This window comes from Rhopalosiphum padi, chromosome 4 (assembly GCF_020882245.1).
Source record: "Rhopalosiphum padi isolate XX-2018 chromosome 4, ASM2088224v1, whole genome shotgun sequence".
In the NCBI taxonomy this organism is placed as follows: domain Eukaryota; kingdom Metazoa; phylum Arthropoda; class Insecta; order Hemiptera; family Aphididae; genus Rhopalosiphum; species Rhopalosiphum padi.
In genome coordinates this window covers 12,716,136-12,739,694 of record NC_083600.1, presented here as the reverse complement: position 1 = coordinate 12,739,694, position 23,559 = coordinate 12,716,136, and the positions used below count along the sequence as shown (strand labels likewise).

The window sequence follows — 23,559 nt, the reverse complement described above, 5'->3', positions numbered from 1 at the left end:
CACAAACAGGATTCGACCTCGGCCTTGTTCCGCGGCCTATATGTAAGTCTGACACCTTTCGAGCAGTGTTTGGCGTATTGCGTTAGTACATATTATAATATTTCATTTTTTTTTTGTTCCCTTCCTTATTATGCCAAAAACAATCACTTGTAGGAATACGTTATTCGTAAGTGTTCAAGTATGTTTCCAAACAGAACGTATATTCGTAAAACCCCGTTTCCCTGTGCGTATCGTCATTGACGACATGCGCAGGGCTACGGCTGGTTACGTTCCGCAGAAATGACGATTCGCGCGTACGTCGGATCTAGTGAGCAGATGGCACAGTTCCAGTGACTCGTCAGAGTTCCGCGTTACGGGTGGGTGTATCGCTCTCGTTTGAGCTACCCGTCTCGTGTGCCACTGTAATGATCTGACAACGCGTGCGATTCGATTCTGATCCGATTATTCGGTGGCTGTGATGCCGTTGAATGACATACGAATCTGTTCGAAACGTTGTACACATGAGGATAACGTTAATTTTTATTTTAGTGTTTGTAAAATTTTAATTTTTAGTAATTTTTGGAATGAAACACTTCATCGGCTCCAGCGCCAAAACGTCTTGTGCTTACTTCAAGGCGACGTTCCCTTCTATATGACGCTTGTCATTTACACTATTCTTCATTTCTTTACTTATTTCCATCCAATAATCAATTTTTTTTCTGCCATCTTGTATTGATTATTGGTCGGATCCCATAGAATTGGTCTGGCTTTAAACATTTCAATAAGAAGTAGACATTCTTCGTCCGTCCAATCCATTATTTATTTATTAATGATTATAATAATTAATAAAAACTATAATTGTTTTTTATATTTTTTTTTAATTGTAGTAATAATTTCTGGCTATTATCACTTATACTGGCCATTCGATAATTGAAATTAAATAATGTTCGCGTTGCCTATAAATAGCCAGGTCAACAGTTGACAAAAGTTTAGTAAATAATTATTATTGGTAGCATAATTATTATTGATAAGTATTTCCTTATATTTACTGAAATCGTAAATCATGCTAACATTAGGTTATCTGGCATGGCCATATCTAATGGCTGCAAAAAAGAAATTGTTTTCCGATCGCAAGATGAAAGAACCAGAAAGAAAAGATAATGAAAAAATATCTGGTAAATAATATTTATTAAAGTATATTAGTAATATCCGAGGTTTAATTCGATTAACCGCACATCAATTATCCGGTCCGTCAATTATCCTCAAAAAATGTTTGTACAAATTTATTTTTCGTTTAATTTAATTCAGTTTTATCATTTTTTATGTTCATTTTATCGTGTATATGTTATGAAATGCAAGATGATTTTATTATCTTTAATGGCTTATATATCATATTATAGGTACGTTATACACACAGTAAATTAGTTTACTTTATTTTTAATGCTTGGTTAATTATCTGTATAAATAAATTATCCGTACTGTATCCCTCTGTATGTATCCCTCTCGGTCACAATTAATGCAGAATATCGAAGCCCTACTGTACATTATGTATGATGATATTTACCAGAAAGATATATAGGGAAACAAATTTCATGCTGGTTTCGCACCAAAATGGTGGGGACCGGTAAGACTACACAAACGCGTAGGAAAAGGCGTGTTCCTCACGGATCAACAACCCCCGCGCAAACTTCACGTGTCATGTCTTAAACGCGTGACACCCACAGCACACCCACACCCCAACAACACCACAAACAGATAACGGCAGGTAACAATAATTATTGGTTATTTTTTTTTTATCATTGCCCGCACACAGCCAACAACAGCAACATAGTGGACAAGCGCTCAACGGCCACCACCTCCCTACAACAAGCCGTGGAACTGCTGGATCGCTGTCAGAAGTTACTGCAGGCCGCGAACGCGGAGGCAGCCTCTCACGAGACTACGGAGGCAGCCTCTCACGCGACTACGGAGGCAGCCTCTCACGCGACTACGGAGGCAGCCTCTCACGCGACTACGGAGGCAGCCTCTCACGCGACTACGGAGGCAGCCTCTCACGCGACTACGGAGGCAGCCTCTCACGCGACTACGGAGGCAGCCGCTCACGCGACTACGGAGGCAGCCGCTCACACGACTACGGAGGCAGCCGCTCACGCGACTACGGAGGCAGCCGCTCACGCGACTACGGCGGCACGGGTGCGCCGGATGCCCACGGCAGAGTTACGCCGGGACCCGGTACTGTGGGTAGCCTACACCCGCGGGTGGAACGACCGCGCGTTGGTTTTCAGCAAGTCGACCAACGTGGGTCCGAAAACCGCGGTAACCGACAGGTCCCAGAGCCCAAGACCGCGACCGCCCCCGATGCCGCAGACAACACGGTTGCTCCGACCACCCCCCCAACCACTTATGGCGGTACTGGTCCCACGACCAAAATCTTTCATACCGCCATCACCGCCCGCGACAAGGAAAGTGGATCAGAAAAGTGCCCAAAGAACACCGGCAGAACAGACGACAACAGCGCCACCACAAAATTCGTGGCAACGCCGGAACCAGTCTCGGACGCGGGAATACCGGAGACAGAAAAAGGCCGCCAATCCCACCACCTCCCAACAGTACTGCCTGGAAAAACCGGCACCCTCAACCACCCAACCGGCACCAGGCCCAATGTCGCTGGAGGCAACCAACACGCCTGTCCCCGAGGCCAAGACACCGGAGGTATCAATGCCTACTGGACAAACCGAGGCCACGGAACAACTGGCCACCGCCACTTCAATACCGGTCGATATGATGACATCACCGGATGAGGAGAAGGAGCTGCAGTGTGACATGATGGATGTTGGTCCCCCAGACGACGTGGACACGGTGTTCCAAATCACCAGCCCCGACCCCACGACACCACCCCGACATGGGTAGACAGTCCGGAGCGCGACCGCTACACCCAGCCGGAATACCCCTCTCCGGAAACTGTCTACGCCAGCCACTGATCCGTCCACACACCCACCGGAAGCGGCCGGACAACCATTGTCACTATTCTGTGATTGATACGATGATAGCATACAACACGTGTGTCAGCTCAATTATATTATTGTCTAGCCGTTGCACCACATAATAACAAAATTGTTGCACCTAGTTTTGTTTAACCTGTTATATTGTAAAATACACTGTTTCATACTTCATATCTAATATGTTTTAATTTTTTCTACTTTAGTAATCCTGACCTTGCAATTATTACTCTGAGTATAATTGAGCTTTTACTAGTGTATGAAAGTGGGTTCAGTGTCGTATTAACCAACCGTTCGTTAATACCATCATGTTTATATTTTGTCGCGGGTACTCGTTTTACCTTGTTTTAAGTTTTAAAGATTTTTTTGGATTGCTAAATTCTTTATAGGCATTTCAAAAAAAAAAAAAAAAAAAACAGAAATATTGAGATTTTCAATTGTCTATAAATAGCTTAAAAAAAGTTAAAATATTATGAAAATTCAATCGTAAATAGATAACGCTAATATAAATATTTGGTTAAAATTTCAAGAATTTACAATTATTCGTTTTTGAGTTACAGCAAATTATACGTAAGTACCTATACGTCATATTTTTTACGCTTTTACGGGTTATAAAGTATACAATATACTATAATAATAGGTATACCTGTTAGGTACTTAGGTATATTGCGTATATACCTATATAGGTATATCGTACTTATATTACATTTTTTATAAAGTGCTGATTACTTGTATAAATGCTTCATTCAGTAGTTAGGGCTTCAGCCTCTCCCCAAATCTCAAACGCTATTTGCGCCTATGAAAATGACAATATATTTGAATGTTTTAAAAAAAATGTTAAATCATATTTTTAATTTTCAATACAATATATTATTGACATATTATATTGTACCTATAATACCTATACATATAATGAATTAATACATATATTTTATATATATTTTTATATACAGGATTAGATTGTGACGTGTATATTATTAAATTATTACAATTATTAATATATTATAATCTTATATTTGTTTTAATTTATGATTTTTTTTACCTATGTGGTAGTGGTATAGACATATTCATATATAGAAACATGCGTGGTAGACCGCTTATGACGTATGTAGGAATGGGCAGTAGACCGCATACCACAAGAACACCTAATTATTTAATATTTAGGTAATGCATTTTATATGGAATTTTTTATTGGGTGATACCTACCTTATATTTAGTCTTAATTTTTAATATGAGACGTATTAATATGAAATTTCATATGAAAAACGATATGATTTAAAACTGGAGATACGGCCTATAATGAGCGTTGTTACACGTTTAATTTTTAGTATCATACCCGGATGAAATATATGAACATTGAACAATATTATAAAGTAACAATATTTCTTAAATTAGGAAGTTTGATATACGAATATAGAATAAAAGCTGTGATGAAAAAAATTAAAATTCTAACTAATTTTTATTAAAAATGTTTTTATTTTGACTGAAATTGTATAGACGCAACTTTATCTTATCATACGAATCTCACTAGATAATAATAGATAAGACTTTTATTATTATTATTATATTTATTACACCCAGTGGTATGCTCAGCTTTTTTGAAAGAGGGAGGGGATAATCATTTTAGACTTGTCACAGACCCTATATTTTTTTTTTCATGTAGATAATATATCATTACAAAAAAATCCAAATGGGGGGATATGACACCCTGATCCCCCCCGTGAGCACGCCACTGATTGCACCTGGGTAATATTAAAAATAAATAAAAACATTAAAACATTGTTTGTTGTTTCATTCAAAAAATTACTAAAAATTAAAATTTTACAAACACTAAAATAAAAATTAACGTTATCCTCATGTGTACAACGTTTCGAACAGATTCGTATGTCATTCAACGGCATCACAGCCACCGAATAATCGGATCAGAATCGAATCGCACGCGTTGTCAGATCATTATAGTGGCACACGAGACGGGTAGCTCAAACGAGAGCGATACACCCACCCGTAACGCGGAACTCTGACGAGTCACTGGAACTGTGCCATCTGCTCACTAGATCCGACGTACGCGCGAATCGTCATTTCTGCGGAACGTAACCAGCCGTAGCCCTGCGCATGTCGTCAATGACGATACGCACAGGGAAACGGGGTTTTACGAATATACGTTCTGTTTGGAAACATACTTGAACACTTACGAATAACGTATTCCTACGAGTGATTGTTTTTGGCATAATAAGGAAGGGAACAAAAAAAAAAATGAAATATTATAATATGTACTAACGCAATACGCCAAACACTGCTCGAAAGGTGTCAGACTTACATATAGGCCGCGGAACAAGGCCGAGGTCGAATCCTGTTTGTGCATATCAGAATTGAGTTTAGGAAATGTTAGAGCTGCGAATAATAGATATGAATAAAATCACTGTTTAATAATTTGAGTAAAAGCGATATAATGTGCAGGCAACATAAAATATGCTAAAAATCAAAAAGTCTCTGACAAAAAATATATGTTTTCCTTAATCGCACAAGTCTGCCCGGGTGGGTCTTGCTACGACGGAGGAAAGACAGTGAATGTCAATGTTAGAGCCTCGAATATAGGTATGAATAAAATCTTTATTTAATAATTTGAGTAAAAGCGATATAATGTGCAGGCAACATAAAATATACTAAAAATCAAAGTGTCTGACAAAAAATATAGACATCAGATGCCTTCCTTAATCGCGCAAGTCTGCCCGGGTGGGTCTTGCTACGACGGAGGAAAGACAGTGAATGTCAATGTTAGAGCCACGAATATAGGTATGAATAAAATCACTTTTTAATAATTTGAGTAAAAGCGATATAATGTGCAGGCAACATAAAATATGCTAAAAATCAAAAAGTCTCTGACAAAAAATATATGTTTTCCTTAATCGCACAAGTCTGCCCGGGTGGGTCTTGCTACGACGGAGGAAAGACAGTGAATGTCAATGTTAGAGCCTCGAATATAGGTATGAATAAAATCTTTATTTAATAATTTGAGTAAAAGCGATATAATGTGCAGGCAACATAAAATATACTAAAAATCAAAGTGTCTGACAAAAAATATAGACATCAGATGCCTTCCTTAATCGCACAAGTCTGCCCGGGTGGGTCTTGCTACGACGGAGGAAAGACAGTGAATGTCAATGTTAGAGCCTCGAATATAGGTATGAATAAAATCTTTATTTAATAATTTGAGTAAAAGCGATATAATGTGCAGGCAACATAAAATATACTAAAAATCAAAAAGTCTCTGACAAAAAATATATGTTTTCCTTAATCGCACAAGTCTGCCCGGGTGGGTCTTGCTACGACGGAGGAAAGACAGTGAATGTCAATGTTAGAGCCTCGAATATAGGTATGAATAAAATCTTTATTTAATAATTTGAGTAAAAGCGATATAATGTGCAGGCAACATAAAATATACTAAAAATCAAAGTGTCTGACAAAAAATATAGACATTAGATGCCTTCCTTAATCGCGCAAGTCTGCCCGGGTGGGTCTTGCTACGACGGAGGAAAGACAGTGAATGTGAATGCTAGTCTTTTCGCAGGGCCTTTTATACCCGGTTCATTAGCGATAAGCGATAACACAGGAACGGTCTTGTGTTTTGTAAAAGATAACGAGAATCCGTCGAAACCCTAATAGTGCAATAGCTGATAATCGCACAATATAAATAAAAATTGTTTTAAGAATAAAAGAATTATAATAATAAGAAAAAAAATTGATTAACGATAGTATCTATTATTAGTTAATAATTCACATTTTATTATATAAGAAGATGAAAATGTCAAATCTATGAGTGTTTATTCAAAACATTTGCTTTTATGGGATATCTAAAAAAAAAAATGCGTATAATGGAAAATTACTAAAAGTTAAAATTTTACAAACACTTAAAGAAAAATTAACGTTTTCGTAATATGTACAACGTTTCGAACAGATTCGTATGTCATTCAACGGCATCGCAGCCACCGAATAATTGGATCAGAATCGAATCGCACGCTTTGTCAGATCATTACAGTGGCACACGAGACGGGCAGCTCAAACGAGAGCGATACACCCGTAACGCGAAACTCTGACGAGTCACTGGAACTGTGCCATCTGCTCACTAGATCCGACGTACGCGCGAATCGTCATTTCTGCGGAACGTAACCTGCCATAGGTCTGCGCGTGTCGACAATGTGGACATTTATTATAATAAATGTGAAAAATTGTAACGTTCACAATATCTGGGATCGAAGCGGTAGCATAGAAAAAAGGTCTAGGTGTTGTCGCCGCAGCCTAACGATTGATTATATTAATTACCCATTATTATTAATCAATTTGATTTCATAGTCAATACAAATTTACAAATATTATGGCTAAAAGTTATAGGTTATAGGTATATTTTACATCAGAAAAAACTGACGATTCACAAATCATAATACACTACAACAAATGTTTCATTTCCAGCATTCCGTTTCAAATAAATAGAAATGGTATGCTAAGAAAAAAAAAGGCGGACTCCGTCTCCCCAGGTTAGGTTAGTTAGGCCCCCTAGTCACTGGTAGCAACCTAGGTACTGCATACTACAATTCCAAATAATTATATTTATGACGAATGAAAGATTTATAGTTGCTCGGAATATTGGTACGGTCCATACATTTATAACAATAGAAATAAAATACGCAGGAAAACTGGTACTATTCAAAATTTAATTTTCAGGGGTCTTAAAATTTTTACAATATTTATAATATAATTTCGATAAATCACCATCGTCAAAAAGTTAAATTTAAATAATACTCAAACAAAAAAAATAATGTTAGCAATAAAAATTAACAAAAAACATAAATACAAAGTAGCAGGCAGGTAAAATAAATATAAAATATAGTTACAATAAATATACCTAATATAATATAATTTATGATTAATAATAATTATTTCGTATACTTTGCTATATTATTTATAAATTGTCCTATTTAAATTTCTTTATTTAAGAAGCTCTCACATTCGTTGTGTAGTTTGTTATGCAAAGTAATTTTTTTTTTTTTGAACTTTTAGGCGGTAAGGTATTGTGTATATTTGATTCAAAATGGGTTCTTAAAGGTATTATTTTCACTCGCAGTCACTCGTGATTCGTGGTTTCTCATCGATCGTCGGTAAAATGAAATTAAAAATAATTGTTGATATTTTATTATTTTTTTTTTTTTTTTGATAAAAGTTTGGGAAACCTTGACTATTGTGGACCGTACCAGTTTTCCGTTTACCAGATTTATAACTGGTTTCAAATGGTAACCAAGGTACTGCATGCTGCAAATACTAATAGTTATAGCCTATGAAAATCTTATAATTGGTTACTAGTAGCAACCTGGTTTAACTAGATATACTGCATATACTTATACTGTAAGTATATAATATTATGTTTATTATATATACAAGGTTATGTGGTCATTGGATATTTTGATATTTGTACATTGGAAAACGATTATTATTATAACTCTTAAATATGCATAACATATATGTTTTCGAATATAGAAAACATATTAACAATCAGGAGATTAATGAAATTAAAATGTTGAAACGTAAATATTTTAAGAAAAATAAACTCTACTAAAAGGCTATCTTCTATTTTTTTTAAAAATCAAATATAAATATATTCTTTAACTTTTTTTCCAAAACATTAAAATAAGTCAAAACATGATATATTTGTAGTTCTTGTCCCTGTGAATCTTATAAAAAAATCAGAATTATGATATCATCATTATTTCAGGAGATATCGCAATCGGTAAATACTCTTGGCACACTTAGTATAAAACCTATCTAAATTTTCACCGTTTTTTTTCTATTTATGAATGTTAGCATCTATTTTAATCACTGTTGGGGTCACACTGTAGGGGTACGTCTCCACCGTTACGGCGGCGGAAGACGGACCAGTATCCGCGCGATCGACGTCCCGATCTGGTCTCTCGACGAAGTGATTATCGCCAGCCTTAATTGACGTTGGTATAAACGGCGCCGTTAGCCGTTTACCAACAATTTTGGTTGACGACGTGTTGCCGTAGTGCTAGTGTTCTTTTATATTTTAGTTTTTATGAATAAACGTTAAGTTATATCCTGTAAATCAAAAGCGTTATTTGTTTATTTATGAATAATTATAGAATCTAACATGAATAAATTTTAGATTTATTTCATGAAGACTAAATAACTAATGGTGGTTCAGGACAATGTGAAACAAATTTAAACAAATACTTAATGAGCATCGTCATGAACTTAAATAAAATAAAAACCCTTGTATATGTAAAATGAATAACAAATTTTAAAATATATATAAACATATAAAATGTGATTAAACTATTTTCATACAATCCTAATTAATAAGTTATAACAATATTGTTATTATTAAAAAATATCCTCAATTCAATCAACCAACTTCTATAACGATAAGAAGTTAACTGTTACCATCAAAAACGATACATATTTTAATATCTTTATTAAAATTATAAAATATCTCTGACATCAACGACATCTAATAATCATCTAAACTTATTGTTAAAAGAATTATACAGTTTTAACTTATGAAAATAGATAACAATTATAGTGTCACAAGCCAATAAGGATGATAATTTTACAGTTATTAACAATGTTCTATGTTCTAACTAAAATATAGGTATTAAATAAAAATATAATAAATTTTAATTTAAATATTTACAATTAATAGGATAAATAAATTAAAGTACAAGGTCGTAAAAGCGTCAATACTACTAGAGTACAGAAGGGGTGATGGGTCACTTATTGTCAAGTAATTCACACGGTTAGCAGAAATTATGTGGTTGGAGAAGTTGATAACTATATTTTTTCTGTTAGTAATCATTTATTATGGGTAGCTGGAAATAAGTCTTCAAGGAGTGCGACATTATGAACAAAATAGTAGGGTATTATTAGATAATATACTCACTATTCCTCAGAACTTTGGATTTAAATACTCGAATTTTTTGTTTAGTTTTAATATATTTAGGATATCAAAACATAAACAATATAATACTCAAAAAAGGTGATTATTTTATGTTGAATACATTTAAAATTACGTTTTTATTTAAATGTGAATTTAATAGCTATCAATGTGAAAAATGTATTTTATTATATAATACACTTGAATAGTTTAATAAGATTATAATACACACATTATTCTAACTTTGGTTTGATATTTTGTAAATATTTTAAAAAGTTATAATAAATAATTTTAAAAACTTTATAAGTAATAAAAATAACTAAAGAGAGAAAAATTAACAAAACAACAACAATATCCAATAAAAAGTATTGATACCACGACAAATTCATTGCATGAGATTTTAAATGTGGTGCACCTTTATGACGAACTACATATTCCGTCCAGTAAACGACTGATTCTGCTGGTGACATCGGTCGGTCTTTAAATCTTTCAGAAGAAATTTTAGCATTTTTTGCGTATCTATAATAGTAATAATAATATATAATAAACATTTAATTCGGTATTTAATGTTTTTGCTAGTACTGAGGATAACTCACTTTTCATTACTAGTGAGATCTAAAATATTTTTTAATAGTTCATCCTTTTCTACTGTTAACAGGTCCATGGAAATCCCCATTCCTGCTTCAACTAAGTTGTCTATGTTTCTAGGTTGATCGTAGAATAGAGGGAATCCAAGAACAGGAACACATCCATCCACAGCCTCATATACACCAGATATACCTCCGTGACTAATAAATAATTTTACATTGGGATGCACTAGAAAATAAAGTAGATTATTATATTCACAATATATTCGTATTTTAATAAAAATATCTTACTAAGTATATCACGCTGAGGAAACCATTTACTTGTCATTACATTTTTTGGTTTATCTTTCATTTCTCCTTCATATTTCCATAATACCCTCTGAGGTACTTGTGCTAAAGCTTCTTTGAATGCATTTTGAATATGAACAGGTAATGTCGACATTGCTACGACTGAGCCAAACGTAAAATAAATCACTCCATGAGGTGAGTTCTCAATAAACTCCAGTATATCCTTAAATCGATAATAAAAAATGATTAATTTTATACTAGTAATCAACTTATAATATATAACATAATCGTGATTCTATGATATTTTTTCAAAATAATAATTTTTTTTAAAGTTTATATACATCAAAAATTAATTTTTTGTAGTTAGACATTCTTTTAAAATCGTTATTAAGAATTTTATACAATATAATAATTTACAATAATTGCATTACTAGATACTTATTTAACTTCAAATTGTATAAAATTTGATAAAAATAATCGAATTACATTTTGTTAGTATTTTTGAATCTACTATCAATCTTTTTAGATTCTAATTGGAATGATGAATGTATTGAATTTATAATTATGTGTGTTATCGTTTTGTGTTTCATGTTGCCTATGTGAATTACAAAAATACCACTATTTTTGATTTGAAGTGTTAGTTCTCGTTATATATTTAATTTTTGATACTTTGGGGGCCATAGAATAATCCCCAGTATTTTTTTAAATAATCCGTAAAACCTACAAACAATAAAATAAAACAGTCTTTTTTGTGAAAAATTAGTTTTCAGCAAAACTAATATTAAGTTATCAAGCTTTTATTTTTTTAAACAATTTGTAAATTAGTAAAAATAATTAATTTTTCGTTAATAGATAGCTGGAATAAAAAGTAAAATACTTTTTAATATTCATTCAATATTTCAATGAAATATAATCAACTAAAGAGAGGAAATACAATCTTCTATAGTTAGTTTAGCTTGATGCTAATACGACAAAAAACAATTTTATGATTGTTATTTGATATTATTATAACAAACCAAATTAATAGAATTTTACGAAAAAAAAATAACGATTTGACTATTAGTATTTTTAGATAAAATATGATTTCATATATAATTTAATATACATTTGGAATTGTCTGTACTGCGTTCAAATGGATACCACCCACAAAAACAACATTTGACAAAAAAGGTCTTGATGGTTCACTTATATAATGACTGTTTACAATTAATGCGGAAGGTTTTATAGGTTTCTGTACGTCATATGGTTTCGGTTCAATGTACTTAAGAAGATGCTCTGTGCAACTTAATGTCAATAAACTGTACGACAATAAAGCAGCATTGGCAAATCGTTGAACAAACGTTTTGGGAACACCGTGGCCAGCCATAAAATGTGATACTGACGCTGGATTAGGCATATTTCCAAGTTGATTATACTCCAAAAATGAGACCATTGACTGCGGTATTAAGTATATTATAGGCAACTCCAACTTGGTGGCTACATATGACATACAGTCCAACCAGATGGGTTCGATAAGGACCACATCAAAATCCGTATGAACGAAGCCTTCCAAAATGTCTTTCAATTGTTTATTTCCATGAATGATATCGCAATAGGATCTCGCTATACGTGGACCGAACCATAGAATCTTGATTGGATCACCGAACAAATTCATCATATCCGCCAAGCTTATCTCCTGTTTTTTTGGTAAATCGTCAGATGTATCGATTTCCGTATAATTTTCGCGGTTACCTTCTGTGATTGGAGTAAATACAGTGACATGATGTCCTTTATCTGTCAACGATCGTAGTACCGAGCTGAAAAAGTTCCAATGGCTTTTGCCTGCAATCGTTTCTATTGCTAAAATGTTCACACTTTCTATCGGTTGTACACATGGTCCACAAAACATTGAAAATATTAAAAAAACGGTCAACACATATAAAACTTTAACATTGTAATCCATATTAAAAAATATAAGCTACTCAGATTCACAGTATATTTTAGAGTGTTCACTAAAAAAAAAGTAAATGAAATATATCTACAAAATAATTGATATGTAGTATTTAAACACTGATTTTACACTGATTAATTAAAGTATTGTATTAAGCCCCTCGTATTCATGTTGTAGGTATAGGTAGTCTAGTCGTTATTATTTATTATATTTTTTAATTAATCTGAAACATTATACAGTTCTGACTTAAAAAAATATGCCTATTATTATTAAATGTTGTTTAATTAAAATGTTCTACCTGTGTTCATATATACTTATGTGTTTGTGTGTGCTATTTAAGATCAAAGAGTAAATTATTTAGAAGATAACGAAATTCAAAAGAAAAGGTACGTCTTATTTTCTTAATCATTCATCATTTTCCACTACTTATAATGTTATAATTATTAAAGCAGTACCTAAATATCAGTATGTTATATTAATAATGTGAATATTGTATCTATAAGTTAGTAGTTATTAATTACTAAGGTCCTAATTACAATAAATTTAATAACATGTAATATACAGTGATGTAGAAATAATAGACTATAAAGATTAACCTATACTCCTCTTTTACCAAAAATATATATTATTTAAAATTAAAACAACTGACTAATTGTTTTTATTATTATTGACAACTTGGATAAATGGTTAAAAGTAATAAATAATAATATAAGTTTCTTTTTAGAAAATAGAGAAAATGATAATCACTGTAGCTTTGATCGATACAAAAATATGAAATATTAAATAATATTATTCCAAATTCAAATTAATTTTTGTTTTTGTATTTAAAAAAAAATATAATGTATCATATATTATAAAAACTGGTTAGATCAAATTTTTCAACGTATTACCTTTTAATAAAATTGATGATTAAATATTTTTGACCTGGTATATTGTAATTCACATGCATAGATTAATAAATATCATATTTATACTGGAAACTGTTATATCCCCAAACTATAGAGCTAGAGACTGGTATTAATTTAAAAATACTCGTAAATAAGTTAACACTATCAATTAAATAACTGAAACGATACACCTGAGTCTTAACTGACAACACATAAAATTGTGGTAATTTTAATATATTAATTTATTTACTGCTCACAGTTGGTATGTTTCTCGGTGTGTTCAGATGTATTCCTCCGATTTGTATAACACTTGGAGGCATAGGTCTTGGCGCATTGGTAATGTAATGTGTGTTCATGAATACCAACGACGGTTTTTTAGGTTCCACCAGATCAAATGGTTGTTCGTCGATTTTTTTCAGTTCCATTTCTTTATATATTAATACAAACAAACTAAAACCCAAGAGGACAACATTTGATAATCGCTGAACAAACGTTCTAGGTACCGCGTGATAAGCCATCAAATGAGATACAGTTGCTGGATTTGACACGTCTCCAAGTACAGTACGTTCGATGTAGGTGATCATTGGCGATGGAATTACATATATCATTGGCAAATCCAGCTTAGAAGCTACATAGAATGCACACTCCGACGATAAAACTTCAGTTATAATAATATCATAATTTGATTTACCACTGTTTAATATTTCTCGCATGTCCCTGTGTCCATAAATAATATTACAATAATTACGAGTCATGTTCATGAGCAAAGGTACCATCACCATAGGTTTGCCAAATGTATTTAACGTTTCTACGGCATCCAGTGACATCTTCGATGGTAATTCTACATAGACTTCTGTATAGTTGACACGATTTCCATCGATAAATGGTGTAAATACAGTAACATTATGACCATTGTCCGATAAAGATCGGAGAACTGCACTCATAAAATTCCAATGACTCTTCCCGGCAATATTTTCTATTGCAAGGATTTCCAATGCATCAACATGCGCATATGTTATCAAACTGGTAAAAATATAAAACACTAATAACTTCATCATACAAAAGAACGTGTTCATTGTTACGGTTACTTCGAAAGGACTGAGTATTGAATTATATATACTAATATACTTAATACTTATGTATATGTTTTTTCATTCCCTATGCAATATTAGTTAATTATAACCGTAGCAAAATTACATAGTTATTAAACATGCATGAAATGTATTTAAGGTTATCGCTAATATTTAAATCTAGAATATAATTTGTTAATCTTTTTGCGATACCTACAAATAGTATGATAAATTTAGTGAATTTTATTTAAATATTATTTAAATATTTAATTATTTATTAAATAGTATGAAATTTGTGATTTTGTGTCATAAATTTACAGTTTGTAAATAAATTGGAAAGTTGGTAGCTATAATTCGAAATACAATGCAGATATTGTAGTGTAGTTTTTTCAATATAATATATGATTAATTGGCAATAGTCTACCTTTTACAATGGTCTAAAATAAAATAAAGTCAAAAACAATTTAAATACTTTTTTCTGATTTAAAAAAAAAAATTGAAAACAACCATTTTATAGAGTTGTTTATTTATAATATGGAAAAAAACAATTTTGAAATGTGTTGAATTTTGAATGAACGAAAGAAATTTATATTTCAAAAACTAAAACATAATATTATTGTAAAATTGTTTAGTTTTGGTAACTATAATGCTAGGTAATCCAAACTATAATTAAGAAAATAGGTACACTGCTCATGGAAATTGTATTAAATATTTGTTTTTATAATATTGTTCAATAAGTTCACTATACATTGTTAATCATATCCAAATTAATTTTAACTTCATTATAGTCTAAAACAAGTATAGTCTCATTTGAAAAAAAATTAAATATGTTGTATTTAAATTATAATTCTCCTAAAAATGTTTAGAAGTACCTACATAAACAATAACACTAATAATAATATTAATTATACTTTGGTGAGGTTATCGATATTATACTGATGTGTGTCACTAATGTTACTTATTATGTTAAAATTCTATCAATGCATAATGGAGGTACGTAAATAGCTTAATTTAACAATAAGTAGTCATAATTTTTATTTTATTTCACCTAATTAAATTAATAAAATGAAATTTATTATTCCTGAGTACGCAGAAATAGTATTTATTTAATATAAAAATAAATAAAAAATCTTACATAAAATATCAACGAGTTATGTGTTCTTTATAATCTATTTAATTAAGAAAATTAGTTATAAAAGTATGAAGAACATATAATTTTAATTTTCATCATAATATTATACTGTATTTTCGAATTTGGTCCTACGTAAATTATCTTCACTAAAAGTAATATGAACATTTTATAATACAATTTTTTTAAATAAGATTCTTTAGTCTATAATATTCTAGTATAAAATACTGGTTTTTCGATTTTTCTTGTATGTTTCTTTAGAATATTATAACACATTAATAAGCAACATAATACTTCTATATACTGGTTACAATGACAAATGTCCTCCATTAAATAGTAATAAACCATAAAAAGTTACTAAGTATGATTAGTGCAAACTTCATTATTAAACTATTTCTTATGCGTATAAACTTTTTAATAAAAAAAAAAACGTAATACTCTATAAGAACGACAATTGTAAACATATATTTTACTTTAAAATCTGATTCCAAACATGACCTACATTTTAATTTAAATCACATACCATAATGCTAAATATTGATATACAATTATCTTTCCAAAGCAAATGTATATTAAAACCTTATCGTTAAAGCTTTCAATATCAATGGATAATTATTTTATACCAGTTTAATTTACTCACGTTTGGTATGCTTTTTGCAGGTGTGTTCAGATGTATTCCTCCAATTTGTATAACACTTGGAGGCAAAGGTCTTGGCGCATCGGTAACGTAATGTGTGTTCATGAATACCAACGACGGTTTTTTAGGTTCCACAAGATCAAATGGTTGTTCGTCGATTTTTTTCAGTTCCATTTCTTTGTATATCAATGCAAACAAACTAAAACCCAAGAGGACAACATTTGATAATCGTTGAGCAAACGTTCTAGGTACCGCGTGATAAGCCATCAGATGAGATACAGTTGCTGGATTTGACACGTCTCCAAGTACAGTACGCTCGATGTAGGTGACCATTGGCGATGGAATTACGTATATCAGTGGCAAATCCAGCTTAGAAGCTACATAGGACGAACATTCCGACGATGCTATTTCTGTGATGACAATATCATAATTTGATTTACCACTGTTTAATATTTCTCGCATATCGTCGAGTTCATAAACGATATTACAAAAATAACGAGTCATGTTCATTACTAAAGGTATCATCACCGTAGGTATTCCAAATGTATTTAAGGTTTCTACGGCATCCAGTGAGATTTTCGATGGTAATTCTATGTAGACTTCGGTATAGTTGACCCGATTGCCATCTGGAAATGGTGTAAATACGGTGACATTATGACCATTGTCCGACAGAGATCGGAGTACTGCACTCAAAAAATTCCAATGACTTTTACCGGCAATATTTTCTATTGCAAGGATTTCCAATGCATCAACAGGCACATATGATATCAAACCGGTAAAAATATAAAACACTAATAACTTCATCGTATGAAACGACGTGTTCATTGTTACGGTTACTTCGAAACGACTGAATATATCATAATATAATATATATTGATGTTTTTTCCTTCCATTTTCTATATTAGTTAATTAAACTCGTTGCAAAATTACATAGTTTACGTAATACCATAATAAGAAGTTTTTCGAGGTTATCGTAAATTATATAAATTTAAACAATAATTAGTTGATCAGTTCATAATACCCAAAATTAGTATGGATTCTATTGACTATCGTAATTTTATGTCCTAAAAATGTTTTATCTAGGTTCATAGGTGCATATTTTAGCAGGTAACTATTTCGTATTGATGCTTTTGAATTTATAACAATTGCAAATTTTACAAATTGTATAATGTAAATATGACTTATGTATACAAATGTATATTTTTTAATTGTATTCAAACATTTTTTGTTCAAGTTCATATAATAATTGAACAACTAGTAATTATTCAACGTTATCAAGGACTTAGTTAATATAATCTATATTGTTATACCGACTTCTAAAACATAAGTTTATGAAATATTTTAATGAATAGGTAGATAGTTGTCTGACCAGGTTATAATAATTTATATAATTCCTTATTGAACAATAAGTTTTAATAGAAATTCATGTTTATATGTTTATATTTGTTTTTCTTTTTGATGAAATACGGTTGGTTTTTTCACATCTTAATCAGTATAACACTATTAATATCATAGAATTAAACCCAATAGACATTTTATATATTCAAGTGCTTTTTCATATTATAATACATATTATTTTCATTCCTGTAACACTTCTACTTAAAAGTACACTACGGTCACATTTGTAGTTTTTATCAGACAAATTGCGCAAATACTAAATAGTTATTATTTTATTAAATTATATAATCTTAACCGTATTTTTTAAATACTTTAATTAATTTATCGTATACTTTACTTAATAATTAAAAATCATGATAAATAATATAAGAGTCTTGACTCTTGAAGATAGTAAATATTATCTTTACTATAAGCTATACGACAGTTTATAATACAAATATTATGAAATAAGATATTTTAATATAACATATTCTAAATAAAAAAAATTTTCTTGCAAGTTTCTTTATATTATAATATATTAGTACGTATCAAACTTCTATAAAATATTAATTCTATTCACAACTTAATTCATAAAATAATACTAATTAATATACTAGAACCAACAAATATTTTAGGCTTTCAAAGATCTATCGTAAATAATTAATCGCAATTACTATATATTTACCGCTTGGCAATTTATTACAAATGTAATATTTTCTATTTAGTTCGCTTATTTAGATTTATATTTTTATTAAGACATTTTATATATATGTAGTTATTATATAACAATAATAATAAAAAAAACTAAAACTAAAACTTGCAATTGAAAATATGTAACGCCATAAAGAACATTTGTATTATTTTTAAAATCGGTACAATACTTTTTTTATTTAAGCTGCTCTATCTCGGAATTTTTGTTTCAATATACTCTTAAACGTTCGACTTTAAATCTATTAATACTTTCTTATTTTTTTAATTTTATTATTAAAATGCCAAATCGAAGGATGCATACAACTTAAAGTGGTATGAAACAATTACGAGACGCTACATTGTGAAGGTTCACAGTTAACGATAAATTAATTTAACGAAAAAGTGCTATTTCATTATTTCATACGTTCGTAATTTAAAATAAACTATTGTGTGATAAATTTACATTGCGATCAATTATTTGCAGCCAATTATTTATTATTCAATCATTAAATAAACAAATATTAATATATTTATGATAATTTGAAATGTATTTTCTATGCCAGTAATGTGCATAATTAATACCATTAAAATTATTTAATCTACATAAATTACATTTAAATATATAAGATAATTAATAATTTACTTCACTTAGTATATTTAAAGATAAATGATACAAGATGCTTATTAGTCATTATCAACTATCTATTTAATTTATTATCATAATAGTATTGTACTCAGGTAATATCTTAAAGTTTAAACAAGTTTAAATACTTAATTGGTTTTTGGAAATATTAGAAAAAATAGAGAAAAAAAAGATTAAAAAATTAAAAACCAATAGTAATTATAATTTAATAATTATTAATAAATAAAATCTTCAATAAGGTTAATTTTAAACCAATTTATAATAAAATATTACTCAAATATTTTCAGTGAACGTTATTTAAATAGAAAATTATAGTAGCAATATACCACCGTGCTTCTAGTTTTGCGGAGTATCTTAAAAATAATCAAACATTTTGAATTAAATATTTATTAAAACAATTTAATATATTTATATATTAAATATGTATTAATTCGTTTTCAAAAGTATTGTTTCAATATTAATTTGTGTTACTTTGATTGTGAGCGAATAACAATATTAACACGATTAACTTACTTTTGATATAGTTTTTGGTTGGCTGAGATGTATACCGCCAATCGGTATCAAATTTTGTGGGATTTGCCTCGATTGTTCAGTAATGTGATGGGAGTTGACAAAAACAAGCGAAGGTTTGATAGACTCGGCCGAATCATAAGACTGTGGCTGAGTTTTTTTAATTATCCATTCGTGGTATTCTCTTGCGATCAAACTGTATGCCAATAGCGCTGCGTTGATACATCTCTGACCAAATGTTTTGAGAAATGCATGGTTACTTAATATATGGGATACAAATGCAGGGTTTGGTATATGACCAAAAATTAATGGTTCTATGAATGTTAACATTGGCGAAGGGATAAGGTACACCACAGGAATTTGAAGAATGCCTGCTATGTGTGAAGCACACTCGCCGGCCATCGGTTCAATAATTAAAATCTCGTAACCAGAATTATTTTTTACCGTTAAAATCTTATTTATGTCATTGTTATTATACATAGCGTCACAACGACTTCGTGTAAAACTAACGCCTTGAGATATAAGCTGTGTGATCGAACTATATGTTGTTAAGACATTTACAAAGCTTATCGAACTTATAGTTGGATAGTCTTTAGATGTATCTATCAAAGAACAGTTCACACCACAAAAATCAATATCGGTAAATGGAGAAAAAATGGTCAAATTGTGGCCTTTTTCTATTAAAGACCGCAATACCGAACTCATGAAATTCCAATGGCTTCTTCCACCTGTCAGCTCAACTGCTAAAATACGTGCCGAATCGGCTGGCAAAATTATTGTGGACCATCCACATACAAACAATATTGTTATAATCGTTGGTCGTAACATGATTTATTTTATATATATTAATATTCTGCTCAACGTTAAGCTAACATTCACATTCTTTTCTTTTCTTTTTTTTGTGACCTTTACTTTCTTCCCTATAAATAATATAAACAAAATGCATATAAATACTAATTATTGATAATTACGATTAAAGTTGTGAGCATAAAATATATAACTTTATAATGCGTAAGTATAATATAAAGTAACAAAATTCATTATATCAGATAGGTTGGTACATAATGGTATTATATAAATTGGGTACACATTTATGTTATGGTCTTGATTTTTTTCTTGAGGAGCATACAATTTATTTCGAAATTCTGAACGGTTTCTAGTAGAAAATGCAATCTTGTTTTTAATTTGAGGATTTAAAAATAAAAATATTACTATTTTGTTTTTAATAATTGGGAAAACATTACAAAAAACTGCGGGTTAATTATAATATTTACGTATCACCTGCAGTTTTACCAAATATTTATACCATTTTCTACACAAAATATAATTTAATTATAAAATATTTTTTTTATTTTTAAATAAACTGTTTTTTCCCCTTTAGGCGATTAATATTAATATAATGTTTGTTTATCAATCAAAAAACTGGAAAATATAACATGAAATTCTTCATAAATTATGCTTAACAATTAAAAAAAAACGTATTCTCGGTTTTTTTTTTTTTTAAATGTATTTAAACAAAAATAAAGAATATTTCTACGAATTATTTTAGCTAATGTATTGTAATTTAAAAAAACTTACACTTTAATCACATCCTATGCATAATAATAATTATTATTATTATCTTTGCACACACAATCATACTATTTCATGATTATTAAATAATTAATAAAATAAACAAAATGAAAACAATTGTTGAATTTTCTTATCTAACCTACCACAATTAATATAATTTAAATACTTACTAAATAAATAATAATATTAGGTTTAGCTATTTAAAGTAAGAAATAATAATATCAAAATATATAAAAAATATTCTCGAATACTAAAATCAATTAATAATTCTAATACACTTACTCATAAAATACCATTAGTAATAGATGTTTATCGTAAATGGATATTTACGATAAACATTTATACAATTAATATTTTAACTATAAAACGAAATGAGATAATTTGATGTTTTATAGTTATGAATAAATTAAATTCAAGTTGAAGTATATAAACCTAACTTTTACAGATAGAAAAAAAAATAGTACGTTAAAAACGAGTATGCGTGATTATTATAATCATATGTACAAAAGTCAAAAATAAAATGGTTATTAGAGGTACTTATGCCATCGCTAATCACTACTCACTATAGGTAATAATAATTCTACTGTAGAAACAAAGAACACACACCACACGCACGTGTAAACACTGTAACGAACAAAGCAGAACTAAAATAATTCCTTTTGTTATCATATACAAATATTATATTAAAATAATAGTAATATACTAAATTATTCTTATGTTCCTAAATTATTAATCTTAAAATTTCTCATATAAGTGGTTTATATTATACAAAAAATTATTTTTAAAGTTCAAATAGCTTAAAATATGTGTAAATTATTTAACATTATTTCGCATTTTATAAAAACAAATATAAATTAAATAATAGTGAAAAGTTTCAAATTTCTACGAATGATATATTATGAAGAATAACAAAAATATTTACTAAAAGTTAAAATGCCCAATGTCGTCAAAACTTCAAACGCTCTTAAAATATGAATATAACCTAACGTTAGACTTTTGTTTTTAAACAAAAAATAATGAGAAATCTTAAAGAAGATTTTCAAATCTTAGAAATTAAAATAAAAATTTTATAGATTTTTAATTACAAAATAATTTGTAAATGTTCGTGATTTGGTTTATTTGAACTTTAAATGTTTATAAAATAAAATCAAGACAATGTATTATCTTTTATCTATATTTTTTTAATTTCTGTAAGAATATGAATACTTGATGAGGAACCTTATATTAATTTTTATTATTTATATAACCAAACAAAAATATTGTAATTCTTAAATCAAAAAAAAAAAAAACTAAAAGTCAAAAAATTTCCCGATTATTTTTAAAAATACTGATAATTATTTCTATTGACTTCCTCTTCCACTATCACTTACAATAGGAATCAATTTATTATATCTAATTTTCTACCAGAAACTATATTTTTGAAATTTAAGATCTAAGCATTTTTTTTTTTTACTATGAAACGTATACTTACAAACAAATAAAAAAATAATAAAATGTATTCATTATTAAATCAATACATTAAAAAAAATCTAATAATATATAATATAATAACTTTAACCCACGGCTATAAGTTAAATCACATAAGATATTTATTAAAATAATAACTGATTTGAGCATTAGTACACAATTTATACATAAATAATAATAAATAAATAATAGTAATGATTAGTTCATCACCTGTAATGTGAAATTAACTGCAGTCATAAGAGCACACGTAGATGTAAATATTCAATAGCAAAACTATAAATGATCAAGAAAGCAAGACTATTAACCTTTACAGTGCAAAAATATTATATCTGATTAAAACCGGTGAAAAACTACAAAAATTCTAAAATATATATAAATACCAACGTACAGCTCTCAGTTATTATAACAATTTATACTACTGATATACAAATAATATTAACAACAACATTAATTTTAAATAATACTATTCTTCACGAATCACAACACATTGTGTATATTATTGTATACGTATGTGTGTTAATGTGTTATCTTTCAACAACGGAGGTAATTAAAACTTAAAAACTATAGTTTCCATCTTTCGGCGTAAAACAAGTCATTAACGATTTCTTATGATTTTGACAACATTCATCAGCATTTTAACTTTGCGAAACAAACGCTATTAAAAAATAATGTAGATTACGCTTAAGTTTTTTTTTTAAATTCTAGTAAGAAACACTTTAGAATCTCTTATTAAAATACCTTTCATGTTTTTGAATAAACATACAATACATTATATCATTGTTTTAACTATTGAGTTAATTAACAATATGAATAGATTCATAGTATAAATATATAATACATAAAAATCAATC

The 23,559-nt window shown here is 29.6% G+C and overlaps 3 protein-coding genes across 5 annotated transcripts; 1 reads left to right on the top strand and 2 right to left on the bottom strand.

Annotated features, from left to right (window-relative positions):
- On the top strand, positions 1-3,159 carry LOC132931066 (mucin-2-like). The gene is made up of 3 exons (XM_060997267.1): positions 1-42; positions 1,056-1,154; positions 1,793-3,159. Exons 2-3 carry the CDS (start codon positions 1,079-1,081, stop codon positions 2,887-2,889), a joined length of 1,173 nt encoding a protein of 390 aa, XP_060853250.1. The 5' UTR covers positions 1-42; positions 1,056-1,078; the 3' UTR covers positions 2,890-3,159.
- A 6,286-nt stretch (positions 3,160-9,445) lies between these two features.
- LOC132931063 (UDP-glucosyltransferase 2-like) lies at positions 9,446-17,562 on the bottom strand. Of its 3 annotated transcripts, none has more exons than XM_060997262.1 (4): positions 16,453-17,562; positions 10,800-11,019; positions 10,518-10,737; positions 9,446-10,440 (listed from the first exon to the last, which is right to left on the bottom strand). In XM_060997262.1, the coding sequence occupies exons 1-4, from the start codon at positions 17,272-17,274 to the stop codon at positions 10,155-10,157; spliced, it is 1,548 nt and encodes a 515-aa protein (XP_060853245.1). In that variant the 5' UTR covers positions 17,275-17,562; the 3' UTR covers positions 9,446-10,154. The 3 variants fall into 3 exon arrangements, with proteins under 3 accessions (XP_060853245.1, XP_060853246.1, XP_060853244.1); XM_060997263.1 differs by lacking the exon at positions 16,453-17,562 and adding an exon at positions 13,871-14,721; XM_060997261.1 differs by lacking the exon at positions 16,453-17,562 and adding an exon at positions 11,902-13,217.
- Positions 17,563-19,431: 1,869 nt separating this feature from the next.
- LOC132931067 (UDP-glucosyltransferase 2-like) lies at positions 19,432-21,892 on the bottom strand. The gene is made up of 3 exons (XM_060997268.1): positions 21,524-21,892; positions 19,673-20,589; positions 19,432-19,512 (listed from the first exon to the last, which is right to left on the bottom strand). The coding sequence occupies exons 2-3, from the start codon at positions 20,495-20,497 to the stop codon at positions 19,453-19,455; spliced, it is 885 nt and encodes a 294-aa protein (XP_060853251.1). The 5' UTR covers positions 20,498-20,589; positions 21,524-21,892; the 3' UTR covers positions 19,432-19,452.
- Between the last annotated feature and the right edge of the window lie 1,667 nt (positions 21,893-23,559).

What these genes read in the sequence shown, in the direction of transcription:
- LOC132931067 (XM_060997268.1), bottom strand. Translation starts at nt 20,497, where the DNA reads ATGTTACGACCAACGATTATAACAATATTGTTTGTATGTGGATGGTCC. An exon ending in AACCAAAAACTATATCAAAA is followed by an intron (nt 19,513 to 19,672) that starts GTAAGTTAATCG and finishes ATTATTTTTAAG; the next exon opens with ATACTCCGCAAAACTAGAAG.
- LOC132931063 (XM_060997261.1), bottom strand. Translation starts at nt 12,738, where the DNA reads ATGGATTACAATGTTAAAGTTTTATATGTGTTGACCGTTTTTTTAATA. An exon ending in TCCTCAGCGTGATATACTTA is followed by an intron (nt 10,738 to 10,799) that starts GTAAGATATTTT and finishes TTTATTTTCTAG; the next exon opens with TGCATCCCAATGTAAAATTA. An exon ending in GATCTCACTAGTAATGAAAA is followed by an intron (nt 10,441 to 10,517) that starts GTGAGTTATCCT and finishes TTACTATTATAG; the next exon opens with ATACGCAAAAAATGCTAAAA.
- LOC132931066 (XM_060997267.1), top strand. Translation starts at nt 1,079, where the DNA reads ATGGCTGCAAAAAAGAAATTGTTTTCCGATCGCAAGATGAAAGAACCA. An exon ending in AGATAATGAAAAAATATCTG is followed by an intron (nt 1,155 to 1,792) that starts GTAAATAATATT and finishes GCCCGCACACAG; the next exon opens with CCAACAACAGCAACATAGTG.